Genomic DNA, 20,575 nt, shown 5'->3' with positions numbered 1-20,575 from the left:
TAAAAATGTTTTAATAAATAATTAAATAATTAAATATCCTCCTCAGAAACCAGTGCAAACCATGCTGTTGAAGGATATATGAAGGAATTCATATATGCGTTATCTTCCAATATAATCCTCCAGTGGCCGTGTGTGTGTGAGCATGGGGTGCGCACACATGGCCCCTGCCCTACTCTGGGCCAACTCTTTGTGCAATTACGGTCATTTACAAATGCACAGGACTGCCCCTATTTTTAACCTGTGAAATGCTGGTACCTCACTCGAGCTTTTTAAGTTTGCATTTGCACCCAAGTCCCTGTCCCCCATACCATTCCAGTGGAATTCTATTTTCTGAAAAACATTGCAAACTGCTTACCATTATTATTACATTATTTTCATATTTCACCCTTTTTCCTCTTGTGAGGAACCCAAAGCAGGTTCCCCTCCACAACAACAACCCTGCAGAGTAGGTTAGGCTGATAGTGAGCAGCTGGCCCAGAGTCACCCAAGACGCTTCGTGACCATATGGGGACTAGACCCAGGCCTCCCGAGTCCCAGACCGGTAGCCACTCTGGCTACCATCACTGGACAACTCTACGAAATTCTAGAAATAAAAACTGGAAAAGATACAGCGATCATCTCTGGACATCATGATTGTTGGAGGGGAAAGTTTGACAGATGTCTTGAGTGGGGTCAGTTTGCTATTATTCTCCTCCACTGCAAAGTCTTATTCATTTAATGGGATTATAGGTGTTACATACCAGGTACACAGTACCTTTAATTGATGCCTTCTCAAACTTTCTGAAATAATATCAGTTTATTTCCAAAAAATACAATGTACCTAGTGAGCCAGTTCACGTCTTTAACATTTCCTTGACCAAGAACAAACAGCACTTTATATAATAGTATTTGCTCAGCAACAGGTACTTTCAAGGTTTAAAAGGAGAACCTTCTAGTGAATAAGAGCAGAGACGCTTCCTGTTCTTAGAGAACCAGGAGGGGAGGAGAGAGTCATCGGTGATTCACTTCAACTTTTTCAAAGAATCATTGACATAACATCAGGTCTGGTTTTCCTGTTAATGATTTGCAATTTATTTTTGCATCTATAATTTTAAAAAGACATGTTTTGCTAGATGTGCCCGGGAAACATTTAGGTAGCATAAGATCCGGCTTGCTTGGATTGGCAAGGCACTTGGAACAGAGCAACGTTTAACAAGTTAGTTTGCAAGAAGCCAGTTCTGACATTACTTTTACAAGACAAGAAAGATCTCTTAGGAAGCAGAAGCATTTGAAGAGGCATAAGATGCCACTCTGGAAAAGTAGTACAAGACATGTTTAGGAATCAGCCCATCTTTTCTTACAATAAAAAATAAATATACCTTTATATAAGAATAATAGAGAGGATTCACCCAAGACATATGATAAGGCATATTTGTGTGTCCTCAGACCACAGTCCAATATTCCTGTTTTTCTTTTAGGGTTTATTTTATTTTATTATTTTATTATTTTAGGGTTTATTAATTCTAATTCATAACTTATTAATTACAACTCATAATTGTAGCTGCAGAATTTAGTCGATGGATTTTAAACCATTTTAATCCAGGTTTAACATTACTTTAATATAAATTTAAATATAGCTTTGATAAATTAAAACTGATGTGTTTAAGCGTCTAAGAGTTAGTCAAATTGGGTGACAACCTTGCTCATAATAAATATTAAATAGGAACAGAAAAGTACCGATTGACATTGATTAGGAAGAAGAATGACTCAAGATGGAACCAATAAACCTGGGGGTGGGAAGGATTTTGTATTTCCCAAACTAAGAAGAAAACAGAAGCACCTGTTATCTGTTCCCTTCAGATTTTAGTCACTGAAGAACCCGAGTTGGGCAGACAATTAAAACCCTGAGGCTTTTGGGGTTCAAACTTAGTCCTGGCTATTACGCTAGCAAAGCTTTTTTGGTTGCATGGTGCTGAAGTGGAGCTCGGGATATGATTGCTCAATGAACACAGGGCAAAAGCTTCCCTGGGAATTTGCAGAAACAAGGCAAAAGGGCACAGGCAGGGGAATGAGAGAAGACCAGGAAAAAGGAGTTAAGGGTGAGCAAAATGGAGCAGGCTGGAGGGAAATCCGGAAAGCAAAAAGAGGCCTCCTAGGCGGAGACAGGGCAAATGCAAAGGGAAGAGCAGACTACTATAAAAGGCAACATGATTAAACCTATAAACCTGTCATCATTACACTTTTAAGTGCCACTGGTAAAACTACTCCTTACATTATGTTTTATTAACAGCATTTCAGATTCTAGTTAACTCTGAACATAGTCCCAAAATGCAGGACCGTCTTCACAGCATTGTGGGCCCCGGGCAAAGCAGTGTACAGGGGCCCCTACGACAACTACAACTACTGTGAATTTTGGAAGCTTTCCAATTTTCCAAGGGTTAACGTACACAGATTAGTATGGGGCCCACGGGCAAGCGCCCATCAGGCCCGTGCGTTCAGACGGCCCTGCCAAAATGATGCAGTTGGCTATGTGTTCCCAGCTCCTCATTTGCATGAAAGTCTGAAGCAGATCTCCATCCACAAACTTTATAAGGAACTGAAGTTTATTTGCTTTGCTTTGCTTTGGTGCAAGACACTGGGAGCCACGATACCCCCATGCCAAGAATACCCAAACGATGCGGAAAGGGACACGGAACTGGGTGGGTTCACCCCGCTGTACGTCTGAGCCAAATTCAAACAAGTAGTTGATACTGAATTGCATCTGGCCTTCTCTGGCCGCAATCATGTGCTGGGTATCGTGTACTCCACAGGAATCATATTTCCATTCATCCAAGAGGGTGTACTCTAACAGCTGCCTTCAAATCAGTATTTAAGGTGGCCTATTTATTGTGGGATTTGCAGGCATATAAACATTAGGTTCTTTTAAGTGTACTGACCAAACTCCGCTTCAGACATTTGCTATCCCTGTATGCTTTTGAAAACTGCTGACAAGCATTCAATCATCCAGGAAAGATGGGACAGCCTGAAGGTTTGGCAGCATCCTATGTTAATTTAGGATCACTAATCTTCAGCACAGGGAAAATCCTACAGACGTAATTGCTGACCACAGAGTGATGAATTCGATTCTTGGTTATACCCAAAGGTTGCTACTGAGTGGGCAAGAAGGCTTAGGACCCGGATCAATAAAGGAGTTCTTCCTCCATGTACGTACCTGGACCCTGAGATCAGCTATGGAAACCCTCCTCTTAGAAGAAGGAAGGAAGGTGGCCAGGAGGAGAAGGGTCTGCTCAGTTGTGGCACTCCAAGGATGGAACCAGTTCCCCAAGGAGGAGCACCGGGTGCCAACCCTTTCTGCATTTTGGCAGCAGGCTGAGCCTTTTTCTTTTCCCATTATTTAACTGCTGAATAGGTGAATCTGATTTTATACTGGTTTTTTCTTCGTGTGATGATTGGCTTGCTGTGGATCAGTTGTTATTGTGTTGTATAGGATTATTATTTATTTGGTTAATTGATATTATATATGATTTTTATGATTATTATGGATATGCTTGTAGTTCTGTGTTTTATGCTGTTTTAAATGTACACTGTTCTGAGGGCGGCCGGTAAACAGTGATATAATAAAAGCTTAAAATAAACAAACAAAACAAGGTACATGGAAAATATTGTCCATCTCATCTAAAGCTGAACAGGGTTCAGAGTGCAGCACAGCAGCTCCAGCTCTTAAGTCACGAAGGCGGCTGTCTATCAAGAACAATTTTTGGATTTGAGTGGATTTTTTTCCCCCAGACAAATGATTTGCAAGACTTGACATCCAGGTTGCCTTGCAGCATGTAGGTATGAGCAGCCAGACTGAGAAATGTTTTTGTACTTCTCTGCAGGTGCAAAAATCACAATGATTCAATTAGGTGAAAACATTTCCTGCGAAACCATACAAATTATACAAACCTGTCATTTATTTCCTCAAAGCTGCCATGAAGGTTGCAGCTGCTGCTTGCAAATCAGACATGCTATGAATAATTTGACCAGTTACAATACTGAATTTCCCCTGTGCTGAAGGCTGGTTATCCTAAAATTAACAGTGGACACCAAACAGTTGGTCACACTCTTCAAAGTAGAGCATGAAATGTTTTATATCATACTCATTTTAATATATTTAAGCTGCCTTTGGTACACGTTTGTAATTTTTAAAGAACACTGTTTAAAGGAATATAAATGGACATTTCTAAGACAGAGTAGCTCTTTCTTATCTGTCTCCCTTGTACTTCAATTTACTACTTTCCAAAAAGCAGTCTGAGCAGAAAAAATATGTTCCACAGACTCACTGGAGTGAAGCCATATGCATTATTTTTGACAAATTCTTTTAATGCTCTACATTGCACCATGGGAAAAAAATGTGATCTTAAGTCATGCATATTCCAAAGAAGGCCATCATTTCTAAGAAAAAAAATTCCTCCAAGATGATGCTAAATTAGTCTGGATAAATGAAGTGGAAAAAAGGTACACATGCAAGTCGAAAGGAATTAAGTAGTCTAATGACGTAGACGCGGCAGCCCTACCGAAATAAGCGTTGTCTGAACTAGGTAAGTGTTGCTGGTGGTAGATCTTTTGTGAAGAACTCCAGGCCACAATCTAATCTTCAAGTAGGTTCCAGATTTAGTTCGGTTTAGGTTCAGGAAACAGGGAACAGTTTAGGTTTATCCAGCCTGGCAAATAACTGTGCACTTTACTATCCTACGTGTACCTGTATTGTTTCTGTTAGGTAAAATACACCGATGGCCTAGCCTTTGCAAAGCTTTCCCACTGGTTGCCCCAAGGGACTGTTCTTATTACGTAAGCAAAAGAATGGCTTCGCCCTACTGGGATGCCCCCCAAGGCTTTTTTCTTCAAGAGATTTTTCTGCTTCTGTAAAACCTGGGAAGTCCCTTTGCATGCCGATACTCCCGTTTAGAACAGGTAAATGGGTGACACCATTTTGGCCATGTTAGCAATGCCACTCACACCAGAACCAGGTGAATTATGTGCTCAGGCCCACGGAGGCTGGAAGGTCTTGATCTTGATTTTGGGTTCTTCTAGATTGGGGTGGCCCCACACGTGCCCCCAAAGGCCTTGTTCTGTGACCCTCTTGCCACTGGGCACCCCCCATTGCCCCCCAGTCCAGATCCCGGCGACGGCACTGGCGTGATTGTGACAAGGCTGCCTGCGGAAGACTCCGGAAGTTGGGCTGGCGGCCTTGCAAGAGCTCGCCCAGCGTGTCCAGCCCGATGAGCATGGAGGGTGAGACTCCATCACCTCAGGTGAAAAAGGCTCGGTGCGCCAGTTCCAGGAAGGAAGGAGGGGCCCGGGGAGTCACACGGGAGGGAGTCTGGGTGCGAGAAACTGGGCCGAAGGGGATGGGCCGCCCCAGAGGGGTGGTGACTGTGCTTGGGCTGTGGTCAGAGGAGGAGCTCCTGTCTGCAGGAAGTCATTGTGCGGCCCCCGAGTTCCACGTCAGAATCCTCGTGTGGCCCTCGTGCTGTGAGACGCTGGACCGCTCTGTTCCAGGTAATCTCTCCGACCCCCGAATGCCTCGCTTTGGCCTGCATGTGCCAATGGGCTACCGCCATTTTGCAAGAACACATGTTCAGGGCGGTCATTACCCTTGAACACCGTGGAATTAAAATATTTAAAGTAAATTAAAATATATGCTAAATCAGCACACTGAATGTGGGTATTAGGTAGGCTTACCATTAACAGCTTTTTCATAGTTTTTCCCCAGGTTTATTAAATTCCGCAGTCCAGGATTGAACTGTTCCATAACATTCTGGTGAAAAACAACAACATGAGAGAGATAATTAAACCCTTGCATTAAGCTGATATAAAACTATAGCTGTGATGAGATTTTAAAGAAATGTCATAAAATATAGCTTTAAATCTCTAGATTTTTTTTGAAATGCATGTCACTTAATACATCCCAAATGTCCATCTCAGCTAAATGGAAAACATAAAAACATACTCAGTCTTTTCCCTTATAGGCCTTCAAGGTGTCTTGACATGTTTCAGATTCAGGGAAAAACCTAAACCAGTTAATACGTGTGATATTTTCTTCTAGTCTGAGCAGCACCTAAATGCTGGTGTTGGGAGTAGAAACGTAAACTGTCAGAATTGATACTAAAATCTATATTAGTGGAATATTGAGAATTGTACTTATTTTTAACATGGTTTTGTTTGCCTTTTGTGAAAGCAGTATTTTGGAAAGAAAATCTGTATAAAATCAGATGCAAGATAGAAAATAGAAGAAATCACAAACTGGAAAAGATACAGAAATGAAATAATATTATTAATAATAACTTGAATGTTGGCTAGTAGATCCTCATCACTTTCTAAAAAAAACTTTTTTCTGGAAAAAACACTCCTCCCACATTTCTAATATTATATTTGAGGGAAAATACCTTATTTTTTTGAACACTGTCACAGGTTCAGAGAAGACAAGAACTGAAAAGTGTGAAGCAGAATTGCAACTGTATTACAATCTTTCAATAATGGGTAAAATTAGATCCAGAAAACAGCATCTAAATATCAGGATAAACTCATGTGAGAGAATTGGACTAACATAGCAGAATTTGATTTGTGACCCTCTTAACAGCCAACCTCGCCAAGGTATATGTCCCCGTTCCAAAAGCAATTTTCCACATTGCGCTGGTGAGTTGCTATCTAAGGAAAAAAGATTATGTGGAACTAGTTTTTGGATCATGGTTGAACTGGTGAAGTTTTCATCTTCTCCGTCCATAAACTGAACAAAGCAAGATTACCAGATTAAACAAAAAGTCTTTTAAACAGTGATAAAACCCAAAGCATGCACTTGGAAGCAAATAAAGAATAAGCAACGGTAGTAGATGCCAAACACCTTCTGTATGGGTGCTTCTCTGAAAGATTGTAAGACTTTACCCTGTAAAGTCTTGCTAACTGATGACAATTAACAGAGCTCAAACCCACTTCTGCATCCAAATGTTATGCAAAAGTAAACTAAGTTATGAACTAAGCTATTCGTAAAACTTTCTTTTCTAACAGTTGTTCTAGAAAGTTTTTTCCTATTCCAAGGAGTAAGTGACAAAAGGCAAGTAACAAAATAAATTGCCTGTAATAACAAATCATGAAACTTATTTACGAAGAGCTAAAAGCCACTGCAAACACAAAACATGAAGTAGCCAAAATGTGTTTATGTTTTCCTATTTTTGAAAGACTCCAAACTATAAAACTAGCACACAGTAGAAACTGAACGGTAACATACACAAAATGCCCTCGAAGAGACATTTCATTAGAATACCCCAAAGATGATTTGAGGCAACTCACAAAACAATAGGTTAAGACTGTTTATAGTACACACAGACTGGAAACTTTAGCTTAAATTTGCAACAGTTAACTATTCTGGGAAAGCTCATATTACACATGTCCTACTGGCATGGGGTAATTTTCAGGGAATAATGACTTTGTTCAGGTACAGCTTTCTCTCACAGGATACCAAAAAGAAATCCAAGTCCTTTCCCCGTCTCTTGACCAAGACCAAGTAATTCATGATGAATTTTCCCTTTCTCTCTTTTTCTTTAATATTAAAGAAAATTGAGGAATTATGGTGAAGGACAGATGTTTTCAACAAGTTGGACTAAGTTAATTTTTATATCTAGGGTAAGGCCTTACTTTATTCTGTATTACTTCTTGCTAAAGAGATGAACATCAAAGAACACTTTATCTTGCTATGAAAATTGAGTGGTGGGCATTTGGTATCAAGTTATTACTAGGCTGTTTGAAAGCTGTATCTTTAGATACATGCATTATATATCCTGTGCTATGAGGTTAACTTACCAATCTATTCAGCAACTGATAACGTAAATACATTAGAACAGTAAGCTACTGTTTAAAATTCTTGTTCCGACCCAAATCTTTATTTGGAAAAATGACATTTTAAAAGGGATATAAAGAACGAGGCTCAGCTTTCAGACATCTCATCTTCAACTCATCCAGTTCCCACATATTTGTTCTCCTCTGCAATATTGTTTAAATACTTTCTAAGGAAAAAAAAAGCTCAAAGCAGATGATATTTTTCTCTAACATGTTGAATATTTTCAATTATCTGCACAGTGATTTTGAATGTTACCAAAGCTCAGTTTAGTGGCATGCAAATTTTTCCTTTTCTTCTTGTTTATTCCTTTTACCAGCACCACTTAAAAGACACCGAAAGCTTTGTTGCATCTTGCTAGTGGCTTAGAACAAGCATAGACAGGTTGTGATGGTAAAATTCTATCCCTTCAAAATCAATGGATGATTTTTCCCCCTCCTCCTGTAGGCGAACTGGTGGATAGAAGTTGAAGCGCCATGAAGTTCTCAGATTGATCCAAGCATATTTACTCTCACTTCAAGATTTTAGTACTAAATGAATGCTACATCTCAAAAGATTCTGAATCCTCTTTGGGTTACACTGTTTGTAAAAGAGCCACTATAAATGGATACTTGGGTAATGAATATATGGCACAGAAAGAATACTATTCTTAGATTTAGAAGTTGCCATCTACTAATGCTACAGTTTAATGGGTCAGTTCAGATCTAAGAAACTGAGGCAGGCCCCAGCTTGCTTCCACTGTAGTCCCTCCTTCCTGAAGCAAACTCTCCTCTTTCCTGTAACTTGTTGAGTAGTTTGTCTACAGTAACTGCAGTTAAGGGATCGCCAGGGATCGCCTTAAAGTTCAAGGAAAACTTGGGAGCTGGATGAACTTCAGGGAGAGGGTGGACACCCTCAACTAGCACTCAACTTGTGTAAAACTAGAAAGGGTTCAGTGGAGGACAACGAAGATGATCCAGGGCTTGCAAACCCTGCCTATAAGGAAAGACTGTGAGAACTGGGCATGTTCATCTTTGAGAAAAGAAGACTCGGGGGCGATATGGCATCACTCTCGAAATACCTCAAAGGCTGTCACAAAAAGGAAGGTCGAGATCTCTTATCATGCTACCAGAGTGGAGGACATGGAATAATCAACTCAAGTTGGGACGATCCAGGTTCAGGCTGGACATCAGGAAAAGCTTCCTCACTGTCAAAACGATACGGCAGTGGAACCAGCTGCCTGGAGAGGTGGGGGGCTCTCCCCCACTGGAGGCGTTCAAGGTGAAACTGGGCAGCCCTCTGAGTGGGATGGTGTAACATGGTGTCCTGCAACAGCAGGGGGCTGGACTAGATGGCCTCCCTGGCCCCTTCCAACTCTACTCTTCTATGATTCTATGTTCATTATAGTCACCTGAAGTTAGCATCATGCCTGGAGAAAGCCACTATGAATCTTATAATATTTTTCATCAAGGGAAAGTTGCATTGTAGAATATATACTCCCTGTAATAGCACAACATTACATGCATCCTGCGCCTTTCTTCTGCTTGCGAAGAGCCCAAGGTCGTTTATTCTCACAATAACAACCTTGTGAGGTAGGTAAGGCTGAGAAGGTGTGACTGACTGACCCAGTGAGCTTCGTGGCTGAGTGGGAACGAGATCCTGGATCCTCCAGATACTCAGTCCTATTGCTGTGCCACACTGGCTATGTAGTATATTCCTTCTTGAAAACCGAAGTGCCACATGTCAGATGCCTTTCCTTACCTTGAAATAACTAAAAGAATCACTCAAACAGTTGCAATCACTCACTGGTCAGCTTAGAAAGTTAACAGCTTTAAAATGAAATAGTTTAAAGAGGATAATTGTGTGTGTTGTGCAGGAAGAATACAAAAAGACCAGCATGTAATTGAATAGGGTGTGCAGCATGTTTGTTTAAAGGGTAGGAAAGAAACAAGAGACATAAAAATGACGTGTCTTGATCATGTAAAACAAATTGGCTGATTCAGGCTGTTGCACCAAACTGTGGTTTGGCACAAGCAAGGCGTGCAACACCTACAGGCTTGGTGCTCTCCTACATCCTGTCTTCACGTGCCAAAATTTCTCTCCCTCCTTTGTGGCAAACCACCATTTACTGTTTCATCCCAACTGGCAAGCTATGGTTGTACCTGCTGTTATATCCAGCAGCCTGGCACTCTTGGAAAGAAGAATGTGGAGCTTAGAACATGCTGAGTTTATTTTAGAGTTCCTCCCTGAATCTAGCCTTGCCAGTCTAGAATAAATTCTGCGATCAGCCATCCTGTCTCGAGCCCTGAAAATTTCAGATGCGTGGATGAATTCCTGGACAAATGCACAGATCTGCAACAAATGGAATACTTGCCTTTTAAGTCAGTATGGTTAACTTGGATTTCTGTGATGCACTGTTTCGATTGCTGGGCCGCAACTGGTAAAACCTTTATTCAAATAACTCTGCAACTCCAAAGTTCCTTGTGTGACTTTAAGCTGTTACTCTAGTTCTATGTAGGCACCCAGTCTGCTCACAGCAGGGCTAAAAATGTATGCACAGACATGCAGCCCTGCTCACATCAACCTGGTTCCTAAAAAGACCACCATCTGTTTAGCACTAAGACATGAAGCGGGTTGTAATCATGCTAAGCTGTCTGCATTTACAAACTTCCCTATGAACAGGAACCTTGATAAGGCACTGTTTCCAAACATGAAACGGTTTGTAAGCCAAACTTACAAGCTCCCTTCAAACATCAGCGCAGCCTGGTCTTTAGAAGGATCCACACACCTTGGAACATTTGGGAATGGAAGCTCTGCTGCCCAGATCCAGTTTTTGGAGTCACATGTGCAGGTGAATAGCTGTATAGCTTAGCTTCATATTCTTTACATGGTTGTCAGGAAGTTAAATGGGTAAAAATGGGCTTTGTATCTCAACCTGAACTCTTGGAGGAATGAATACGTAACTAACAATTAATCATTTTGCATAAAACTTCTAGAAGGTACAAGATAACCTGCTGAAATTTTTACCTTCTAGTAAAGGCTTGAGTACAGCTGGCCTTCCTACCGAAATGAAACAGCACAAGTTGTGAGAACTGTGAATAAACAAGGCTGCTAGGAATGAACTCTTGTGTTTTCTCTTCTGTTTTGAATGAATCAATACATTATATATACAAACATAATGCTTGAAGTGCAGTTATAAACACACACTTTTCTAACACTTTGAATATTACAAAACCATTTCTGTTTTCCAAGCAAATGAACGCTATTATAAGAATGCATCCCTGGAAATGTTCAACATCACTCTTTAAGGAATTCACACCTTTCAAGAACACATCCAGCAATGGATAAAGTCCCTGCATGCATAACTTGAAACTTAAATGATTCTTTAACTAAACTGCCCAGTTACTGGTTTGCAAAGAAATGTGCAGCAAAGCCATTAGGCATATCAAATTACTATTTTAATAAAACTTAACTGAATTATTCATCCTATAAGCAGTCTGACCACAAAGCGTATGTGCCAGTGAGTATGCCTGCAAAAATTGTATACTATTATGCTTTTGTTGTCAATTAATGTACTCCAATGTATACCAATTAGTTGCTTACTTGCTGACATAACAGAGTATTGCTGGAAAGTCATGGGTTATTATTGTTAGATGGTTTAATGCAAGTCCAGATTTTTGACAAAGCCTACATCATCAAATGGTATATATCCATGTAAAAATAGTGAGGATAAAATTCTCTGAAATATATACACACTATAATATAATGCACCTAATTCAATACAGATTTGTGTGCAAAATTATGCTAATATCTAGCAGTTTCTTCTTAATATCAAATACAATTTCTTTCTTGCATACATATATATCTGGAGTTATCTGTAATAATGATATTCACTGAAACTATTTGGGATTTTCTTTTAATAGCATTTTCAAAAGATGGCCAAAACCACTCATGAGAGCTAAGCTGGCAGGATTCACATTCTTCTATTGGCCATTATCATCTTTATGTAAGTATGTTCAAGAATGTTATGCAACGTGATTAAATATATTCTTACAGGGATCTATTAAATGCATTCTGCCATTAAGCAGACAGGCCCTGAGCTGGGTGTGGGGAAGTAACCACAAGGTTCAGAACAAACACGACTTACTTCCTTTTAGAGTTCTCTGAAGCTCTTTTTATACTTGGGATCGGAGGAGGTTTCTTCACATTATTGATTTTGCGAGCCACATGACCAGTGGCGAGCGCTGTGCCAAATATGTGGGGCAGCTCATCCTTCCATCCCTGCTCTGCCCCACAAGTGCCTCACTCTTTCCACCTGCCTCACACTCTCCTCCTCCTCCTCCCACAGTAGCAAGAAAAATAAAAAGGCCTTGCCAAGGTCAAGATGGGAGAGCTGTCTGATGTATAACGAAATTCTTAAATAGGATCAGTCCGTGGCTTATTTATAATTCTAGTGACAACTAGAGGTCTGGGGGTGCCCTCCAGCTAACCACACCTGCCCAGGACCTGTCGGTTTGCATCGGCCCTGGTGTTCCCTCGCAGGACGCAAGAACTGAAGTGTCCTGAGACCAGGTCTGGCAAACTCCCTTGTACAAACTAGGGGTGAAAGTTGTAAGAAAAGGGGTTTATTTAGTCCTGTGCCAACACCAGGCACAGGCTCCCGTGTCTTATACAGCTTTGTAAAAGGGACCAGCGCAGAGGTGGGCATGACTGAGGAAAAAGGAGCAAATGAGGGAAAGCAGCGCCATAATATGGCTGCTAAAGGCACCACACTTGAGAACAGCTTTAGATTGAAGATCGGATTCCAGATCTGATCAGAAATCCATGTTGCAAGTCCTGCTTCCCAGGTACACCTTAGAGATGCTAATGTTTGCCTGTCCTCTGGAGGTACACTCTTAGAGATGCTGTTTACCTGTCCTCAAGCTTCTCCTTTTTGCCTCGTGTTGCCTTAACCCCATTCACCCTTTCGGGTTATTCTCATGTGCCTCCAGCAAACGGATTCCCCGCCTCCCCGAAACTGTGTACATAACTGATAGGTTATATAATTGTGCAGGCTCCATCTTGGTACTCTCTTTCCCCATTGAACAGAAAAGCATTTTACCTGTTAACATCAGAAAACATTTTAGTTAAAGCAAAAACATAAGAATGGGGCATTTCAGCAGACTTAACTCAATAAATAATGCTGGGCAAGTATATTCTTGCACCTGTTCCTCTTTTCCTGTCTGTCCTTAGTAGCATTTTTTTTTTTGGAAATTAAAATGTCTTCTTAAGACAGTGCTCCAACCACTTGATATTGTATATGTTGGGTTGTGTATAAGTACTTGAGATTAGTATTTGAGACATAATATTTACAACAGAGCAAATGACACTTCTTCCAAATTACTTGCTCTTTTAACTCTATGCAACATTTGGCTTCAGGTTTATACAGTATTTGCCACCCACAATTCCTTTTCTTTTTAGCCACACTAAATTTAGTTTTGCTTAGCATTGATTTTGCCCTGGAAATAAAAGAGACGCACACAGTAAATATTGTTACGAACACTGAATCCACAGAAGCGGTTCCAGTACAAGCTATCGTCTTACATGCTCCATTGCTCTAAACTCAATATGGTGCCAAGTAATTCTGCCCTTCCCTGAAATGTCTTTTGAATGTGATTTCGCTGAGACAGAGTTTGGGGTGCCTCCCAAAGACGCACACATACAATGGAACTCTATGCACAAAGAGCAGACCACAGAACCAGAGAAACTGATTCATTTTGTGGCAGGCAAAATAAATTTAGAGATGTCATCGTAATGCGATGGGTGCTTTAGAATCCGCTCCAGGAACTGATCTCAGAATTTTAACACATTGCCCAAGGCCAGCAGTATTCTTAAGAAAATATCTGCAGGAAGCTCTGAGACTGGATACCAATCATCTGAGAGTCGAGCAGAATTAAGCTTTGCACTGTCATGCATCGTCTCAATGGCTCTGCCCGCCGCATAAGCAACAGCTTCTGAATATCGGGGTGGTTAAGCTTTTGTAAGTACATTCAAGAACTGCAAACTTTATTAACCCGGTTTTATTTATTTTTATCCTAACTCTTCCCCCAAAAGAAACTCAAGGAGGCTTATGTAATGCTCTCCCTCCTCTGCATTTTATCCTCACAACAACAACCCTGTGAGGTAGCTTAGGCTAAGAATCATTCACTGGCCCCAAGTCACCCAGTCAGTTTCATGGCTAAGTGAGGACTACAAACCAGGTCTCCTGCGTCCAAGTCCAACGCTCTAACCACTAGGCCACAGTGCCTAAGTTTCGAGGGGGGGGAGTGAGCTAATCAAACACCATTTCTACATAGAACTTCTCTTCACCCCAGACTGGAACTGTGCCTTTTTGTGCTTAAACATTTGTCACCTGGGTTCCTACGCCATGACAAGCAATTGTGGCTTACCACTGCGGGCTTGTTAGGTCATCCAGTCCCAGACATGGTCTACCACCATAGCTTGTTTTGGATGCAGAAAGCACAACAAGAAACCATGATTTGTCAAATGGTTTCTGCTTACCTGGATGGTCTGTCATTACCGCTGGACCTGTGAGCTCCATTTTGCTATTTGTGGAGGGGGGGGGGGACCATAGATTCCCATGGAAAGAATGGCGACAAAAAGGGCCCCTCCAGGCAGCCTAACTCTATTGTTTACTCTCTGCAGCAGGGAGGAAGTGGGGAAATGCACAAAGGGAAAAGGGGATGGAGAATCACAGCCCCCCCCCAAAAAAGAAAGATTATTTTAAGGAAAACTCCCTTTGTGGGCTGAACTGGTGCATGAGCATTGAAGAGATGGAGAATCTGCTTCACCTCAGTCAAACATTCAGGAATAGGCAAGGTAGATAGGGAAAAATATAGTAATGAAAGGGATTTTGCTCTTGTCAATCTCAGTAAAATATTAATGAAAGAAAGGGAATTTTGGGAGTTACTGAATGGGTCAGCTCCATCCTTTTCTTCCCCTGCATTCTTTTGGGGAATTATAGGATAGGAACTGTAGGGGAAGGTTGACAGTGGGGTGTCCTTGGATACTATAAGCTAAAGATCTAGCTTAAAAATGACTTTATTTATAGTTTCTGTGTAACTTCAGTTATGGAATGAGTTTGAAGCAGACGCCAGCCACAGTCATGTGGAGCCCAAATGACGCTTCGGAGTCATATGTGAATTTACATTTGGTTGCAGGAATCTGCTTCAAAGGAACCCTGAATAGTTCAAAAGCAGTAGACGGACTGATCAGAAGACTACACAGATTCATACAATCACCATGCTAAAATGTGCAACGCTTCCTGGTGCTTTGCCCCCCCAATTCTAAGTCCCAGCTTATTCGAAAGCTTGATCTATTATCCTGATGCCACTTGCATGACCCACACGGTCTTGATGGAGCAGCAGATTCTGCCAGCAACTCGGTGATAAAGTACATGCTGCGGTACATACAGAAATGCTCCAGAAGTACTTGGCAAGCCGAGATATTTTGTATTGACATAAATAGCAGGCTGCTGTACAGAGGTGAAGAAAGGCCCTTTGTGGACTCGGACGGGGGAAAATGCATGTCCTTCCCACCTGGATGGTCATCAGTACCGTCTTGTTCATGAAAACTGTATGATTTATCAGCCGAGCGGAATATCAAGCTGGGGAGGCGTGGAGGTTTTGCTTAGGTGATGGATCAACAAGTGTACAAGAAAGGGGTCGAGAGAGAATACTGTGATGAACAGAGTGGCGCTGGACTTTGCACGGTAAGGTGTGCACCATGTTACCGTGTATACCTTAATAAAAATACCCAGTGGAGTCAGCCATTCAAGTCCATTTTAGGAATCAATGAGAAGACCTAGCATGATAGAGAACAGAAGGCGGCTTAATTTGACAAAAGCATATGAAGAAGGAACACAGCATTGGAGCGAGGCACATGAAAGGCGGGATATGCATAGCATTTGCCTTTGCTAAAATAAAATACATGTCTGATTCTTCTCAGCAGACTAGTCTTACCCCTTTGTAGCTTATCCTGCTATCCTGGGTTTAAATGTGGTCCTATGATTATATAAACATGCGTGCTATAACGTACCTAATGGTGATTTAAAGTCTGTGTGAGGGAAAAAGGCATAACTTTCCCATAGCGAAAACATATACGCAAACCCCCTAACTATAGGTTTAAAATAGCAAACACCAAAATATTTTTTTCATAGGACAGAATTAGAAACCATGGGGAGTGGCTATGCATTTTACAAATGTATTATGTGTACACACATTTCCCAGCTGATCGCACGCTTTAGAATTCCGCAAAGATGTTTGCAGGAAAAGGCGTTCCGTCTGCTTCATGCAGCATATGGCAGGATCATTTCGATTTTCTTTAGAATGGAGAGCGCAGAGATGGACTGTCCCCAGCTTATGTATTTTTGAAAAGAAAAATAAGCCAAGCACTCTGGAAAGTTGGATGCAACATCAATATAAAAGATTCTGTGCGCGTGTGTTCCAGCTGTCAGAAAAGGCAGCGTCTGTGGTTTTTTAGCCGGGGGATATGTCCCCTTTCCTGGGGAAGAAAACTGGGTTAAGTCACTACCAGTCTCTTCTCTTGCCACATCAGGAGTTTATAAGCTGGTGCAAGAGAAAACAGAGTACTGATTACTTGTTGTTAACCATCTAGAGAGCTTTGGCAATGGGTGGTATAGAAAGGAAGTGCAGAATTAATAATTACTCAGCAGCAACAAGGATGTGACACAATTAGAGGCCATGCCAAAGTTGGCTATAGCAAAATGCAGACCAAATTATTTTAATATACAAACTAGGGAATTGTCACTTAGACATCTGAATGTGCATGCTGGTGCTTTTCTGAGCTGCAGTGTAGGACTTATATTATTGAAACTCTATTTTGTTTGAAAAAGTTGGGTGTACTTTAGTTTCAATGATATGCCTGTCGTTAAATTGTGGCCCAAGCAAGCTTAATCATAATATATATAGCCGTGCCTAAAAACTCAGTACACAGGGAGGTAGTTCTGCTGATTGCCTCCCCATTCCCTCATTTAATAGTTCAAAGTAAACCTCTGGTCCAAGGGGGTTCCACAAGAGCAGTGGGGCAGCAGTTTTGAATACAGGGATGGTTGCGTGTATTAAAATTATAGGGTTGTTATCCTTCTGATACACCTGTATACAAACATTTTCCGTTTGTGGGGCACTTCCTCTGACCGGCATATCCAAATATTATACTGAAGCGCTGTCTCCCTGCCCAAGAGCCATCAATACCAGTGTTCTAAATACTTCAGTGGTCTCCCCTTTGTTGCATTCCCTCAGGCTTCTCCAGAAAATAGCACTACAAAATGTTTGCTATTCAGGCTTCCCAGGTCTTCGGTATCTTTAAGAGATATATATCCATAGCCATTTGAAGGCAAAATGTTCAGGCAAATGGGGTTGCTATTCTGACCTATCCCATTTTTGCTGAGCACCCGCACCATCCTAAATCCTGGGATTCCCTCTGTACAAACACACGCATGCCTCCTCTGAATGGTCATCTGGCCCTGACATATAACTGAGAACCCATAATTTCCCCCGCACAAATGTCTCGAATAGGGTTCTGCCGGAGTGGCATCTTCTTTTATTAGAAGGTATTCCAATCCTAGCAAGTTATTTACATATGGTCAAACTTTTTGTGGAACACAGGTCTGTATTCGCCTACCTCTGTCAGAGCCATTTGTAACAGACTTTTCTTTTTCCCTTCATCAGGCCAATAACTAGATAATGTGAACCCCTCGGTTAGCATATATGGGATATTGTGAAGAACTGGCTCTCTTTCCCTCTCAAATACATAACTCCAGAACACAACCCAAATTTAGGCTTTAGACTGAAGCTGAAGAAATTTGAAACACACCACATAAACTCCTTGAATTCCTCCTTAATGAATCTGGACTATCACTTCCCCATCAAGCATTCACAATAAAATAAAACGGATAAAGATCACTGCCTTCTCCCTTTCTCCTCATTGCACATGAGATCCAAATGACATTAATGTGTGCTTAATTCGCTTTAAGTGAGCTCAGATGTATGCTTTTCTACTCCGCTTCAACTTCCTCCTTCTGCTTCTGAACATACACTCGCTGCCTGCTCTCCTTAAAACCCACGGATACAGTTCAAATGCATCCTCTTTCCTGCTTTGATTGTGACATGTCAGCATCAAACCCGGAATCACTTCTGCAGCCTCCAGAAAAGCACTTTCCCACCTCAATCAAGAGAGTCCTGTAAACACTCATAAACACACCTATCAGATGAACCTGCCCTTTTCCCATTTAAAGTCAATATGCTAAGCATCATAAGTAGGGGGTGGCTGACTCACCTTTTAGGGGTGGAACACCTGTTGTAGCTCATATTTGCATACAGAGTATTTGAGATTTAATCCCTGATATTCCCAGGCGGAAAGATCCCTGGGCTAGGAAGAATCACAGTCCAAGACTCTGGAGAACTGAGATCAGTCAAGAAGAGGCCTAGGGGACATGACTTTTGCTCTGGATGTGAGAGTTTCTAGTTTCAATTCTCAGAGAAGATCTTATTCCTGGGGAAAGAGGGCCCAGGCTTTTGGGACAAGGTGTTTCAGAGGCAGAAGATCCCCTTCCATCTACAGTGAAAAGGATCAGGTGGCAGATGATGGGAAAAGCTTTTGCTTGCGACCCTAGGAAGCTGCTTCCAGTCTGAGTAGCACTATAGGGCTAGCAGGAGCGACTCTTTGCCTCTGCTTCTTAACGCCCATAGGTGCATTCGTACACGATAGGACATGCCTGGAATGCTCATAGGGATAAACGCATGAGAAACGGCCTCAAATGTTCCACCCCGCCCCACCCTGCTGGCACGGGACATGTGCTACGATAGCAGAGTCACATCCGACCTGGCCCTTGGGTACTTGCAAGGCGAAAGTCCCTCACAAGGACTCTTGAAGCAAGTGCCAACCTCAGAAAGCCACAGGGGGCATTCATCCAGACTTGTATGTAGCCTGTATCCCAAGGCTGTTTACAAATTAAGGCAAAACATTATGTTGCATTACTATAAAAGTAACAAATGAACTGTCCTTTTTGGTCTGCATACGGACCAGCAATGGGCAGGCTAGGACGTGGATGGGGGGGAGGTCCTACTGGGAGCTGCCAAGGTCAGATGTTCTTCTGACCTCCTCCCAAACCAGCTCCATTTAAAGACACAGCCCCCCCACCCCGTCCATTTACTCAGAGGGTAAATCACAGCAGAGCGCTTCTTGGGGCGTACTCCCAGGAGTGTACATAAAATTGCAGCCTGTGTTGATTTAAAACAGGAAGGGCAGGGGAATGCCTGGGTTGAAATCCCCACCCTGGCCCACTGAATAAGAGCAAAGCAGTCCCTGTTCTCTCTAGCCTCAACCTACCTCAAAGGGTTGTTGTAAGGAAAGAGGAAGGTACTCTGCCCTGGACTATCTGTGGGGCACCATACAAGCTTGACACTGATTACTTATCTTACTACTCTTATTATTATTACTGTAACTTTCATTAGTGCTTACTCCCAGGTGCACCAAACATCAGCTTATGTTGATAAAGGAAGAAGGAAGTAAAAGAAGAAGAAATCTTCACCCCAGCCAGAACTTCAGAGGATGAGCCTGAGACAATCACGCACTCTTTGTAAGCCTTTGCCTACCTCACAGGGCTGTTAGGGAGAGAGGAGAAGGGACTCCTCCTTCCAAGCTCTTTGAAGAGCAAAATTTGGGCAGGAGACGACTGCCTATTCCAACTACTATGACAACAACTACTACTGTTCTATTGCTATTATACCGTTTTTGCTATTACTACTACTACTAGTAGTACAATTAATACTAAAACTACTATTACTACTATCAGTGCCATTATTACTATAACAATGATTAATATCCCCATTATAGGCTACTACCTTTATTAATACTGCAGCTAACACTAGTGAGAGCCGGCTTGGTTAGGCTGCTGGTCCGGGGTTCGAGTCCCTATTCGGCCGTCAAGTTCACTGCATGACTTTGGGCCAGTCGCTGACTCTCAGCCTGGCCTACCTCTCAGGGCTGCTGTGATGCCAGTACGGAGCGGAGGGCGGCGTCAGCCACCCTTAGCCCCCCGCAAAGGGGGGGAGAAGGTGGGATCGCCATGCAATATCATAACACATTGCCACGGGACGGTGCCGCGCAGCAGTTGGAGCGTCGGGCAGGCGCCGGCGAGATGCGGGCTCGGGCTCCCCCAGCCGCCCTCGGGGCACTCCCGGCCGCCAGCCCGGCCTACCTCGCAGGGTCGCTGTTGGCCAGGCACGAGGGAGGGGAGAGCCGCCTTGGCTGGCTCCCAGGAGCAAGGAGGGCGCGCTCGGCGCCGCTCGCCCTCTCCCGCTCCTGCAGCAGCCGCTCCGGCCACGGGGCGCGACCGACCGACCCGCCCGCCCGCCGCGCTTACTTTGTAGGTGCTCTCGGTCAGCTTGTTCATTTCCTCGGGGTCCCGGGACATGGCGGCGGCGGCGGCGGCGGCGGCGGGACCGCACGGGACGCGGCGGGACGGGACGCGACGGGGCGCGGGCTGGGGCGCCGCTCTCGGCCGGCACGTCCGCCCTCCCGACGCGAGGCTGCGGCGCCGACCTGCGCCTGCTCTCCGGGCCGCTGGAGCGCGCCTGCCTGCCCGCCTGCCCGCCTGCGCCGCCTGCGCCGAACTGTCAGAAGTTGCGGAACCGGCCCGCTCGCGGCGCACGCCTCGCCTCCTCGCCTCCCTCGCCCCGCGCG

The 20,575-nt window shown here is 43.0% G+C and overlaps 1 protein-coding gene across 1 annotated transcript in view; it reads right to left on the bottom strand.

Moving 5' to 3' along the window:
* Positions 1-20,295, bottom strand: part of BAIAP2L1 (BAR/IMD domain containing adaptor protein 2 like 1) — a 68,788-nt gene extending 48,493 nt beyond the window's left edge. The window contains exons 1-2 of the mRNA XM_044433345.1: positions 20,256-20,295; positions 5,704-5,779 (exon numbers count right to left, since the gene is read on the bottom strand). Coding sequence (XP_044289280.1) covers positions 5,704-5,779; positions 20,256-20,285 — 106 coding nt within the window. The 5' untranslated portion in view covers positions 20,286-20,295. The remainder of the gene's footprint in view (positions 1-5,703; positions 5,780-20,255) is intronic.
* Between the last annotated feature and the right edge of the window lie 280 nt (positions 20,296-20,575).

This window comes from Varanus komodoensis, unplaced genomic scaffold (genome assembly GCF_004798865.1).
Source record: "Varanus komodoensis strain SLA01 unplaced genomic scaffold, ASM479886v1 scaffold26, whole genome shotgun sequence".
Classification (NCBI taxonomy): domain Eukaryota; kingdom Metazoa; phylum Chordata; class Lepidosauria; order Squamata; family Varanidae; genus Varanus; species Varanus komodoensis.
The sequence above is the reverse complement of the archived record's forward strand: the minus strand, read 5'-3'. Positions and strand labels throughout refer to the sequence as shown.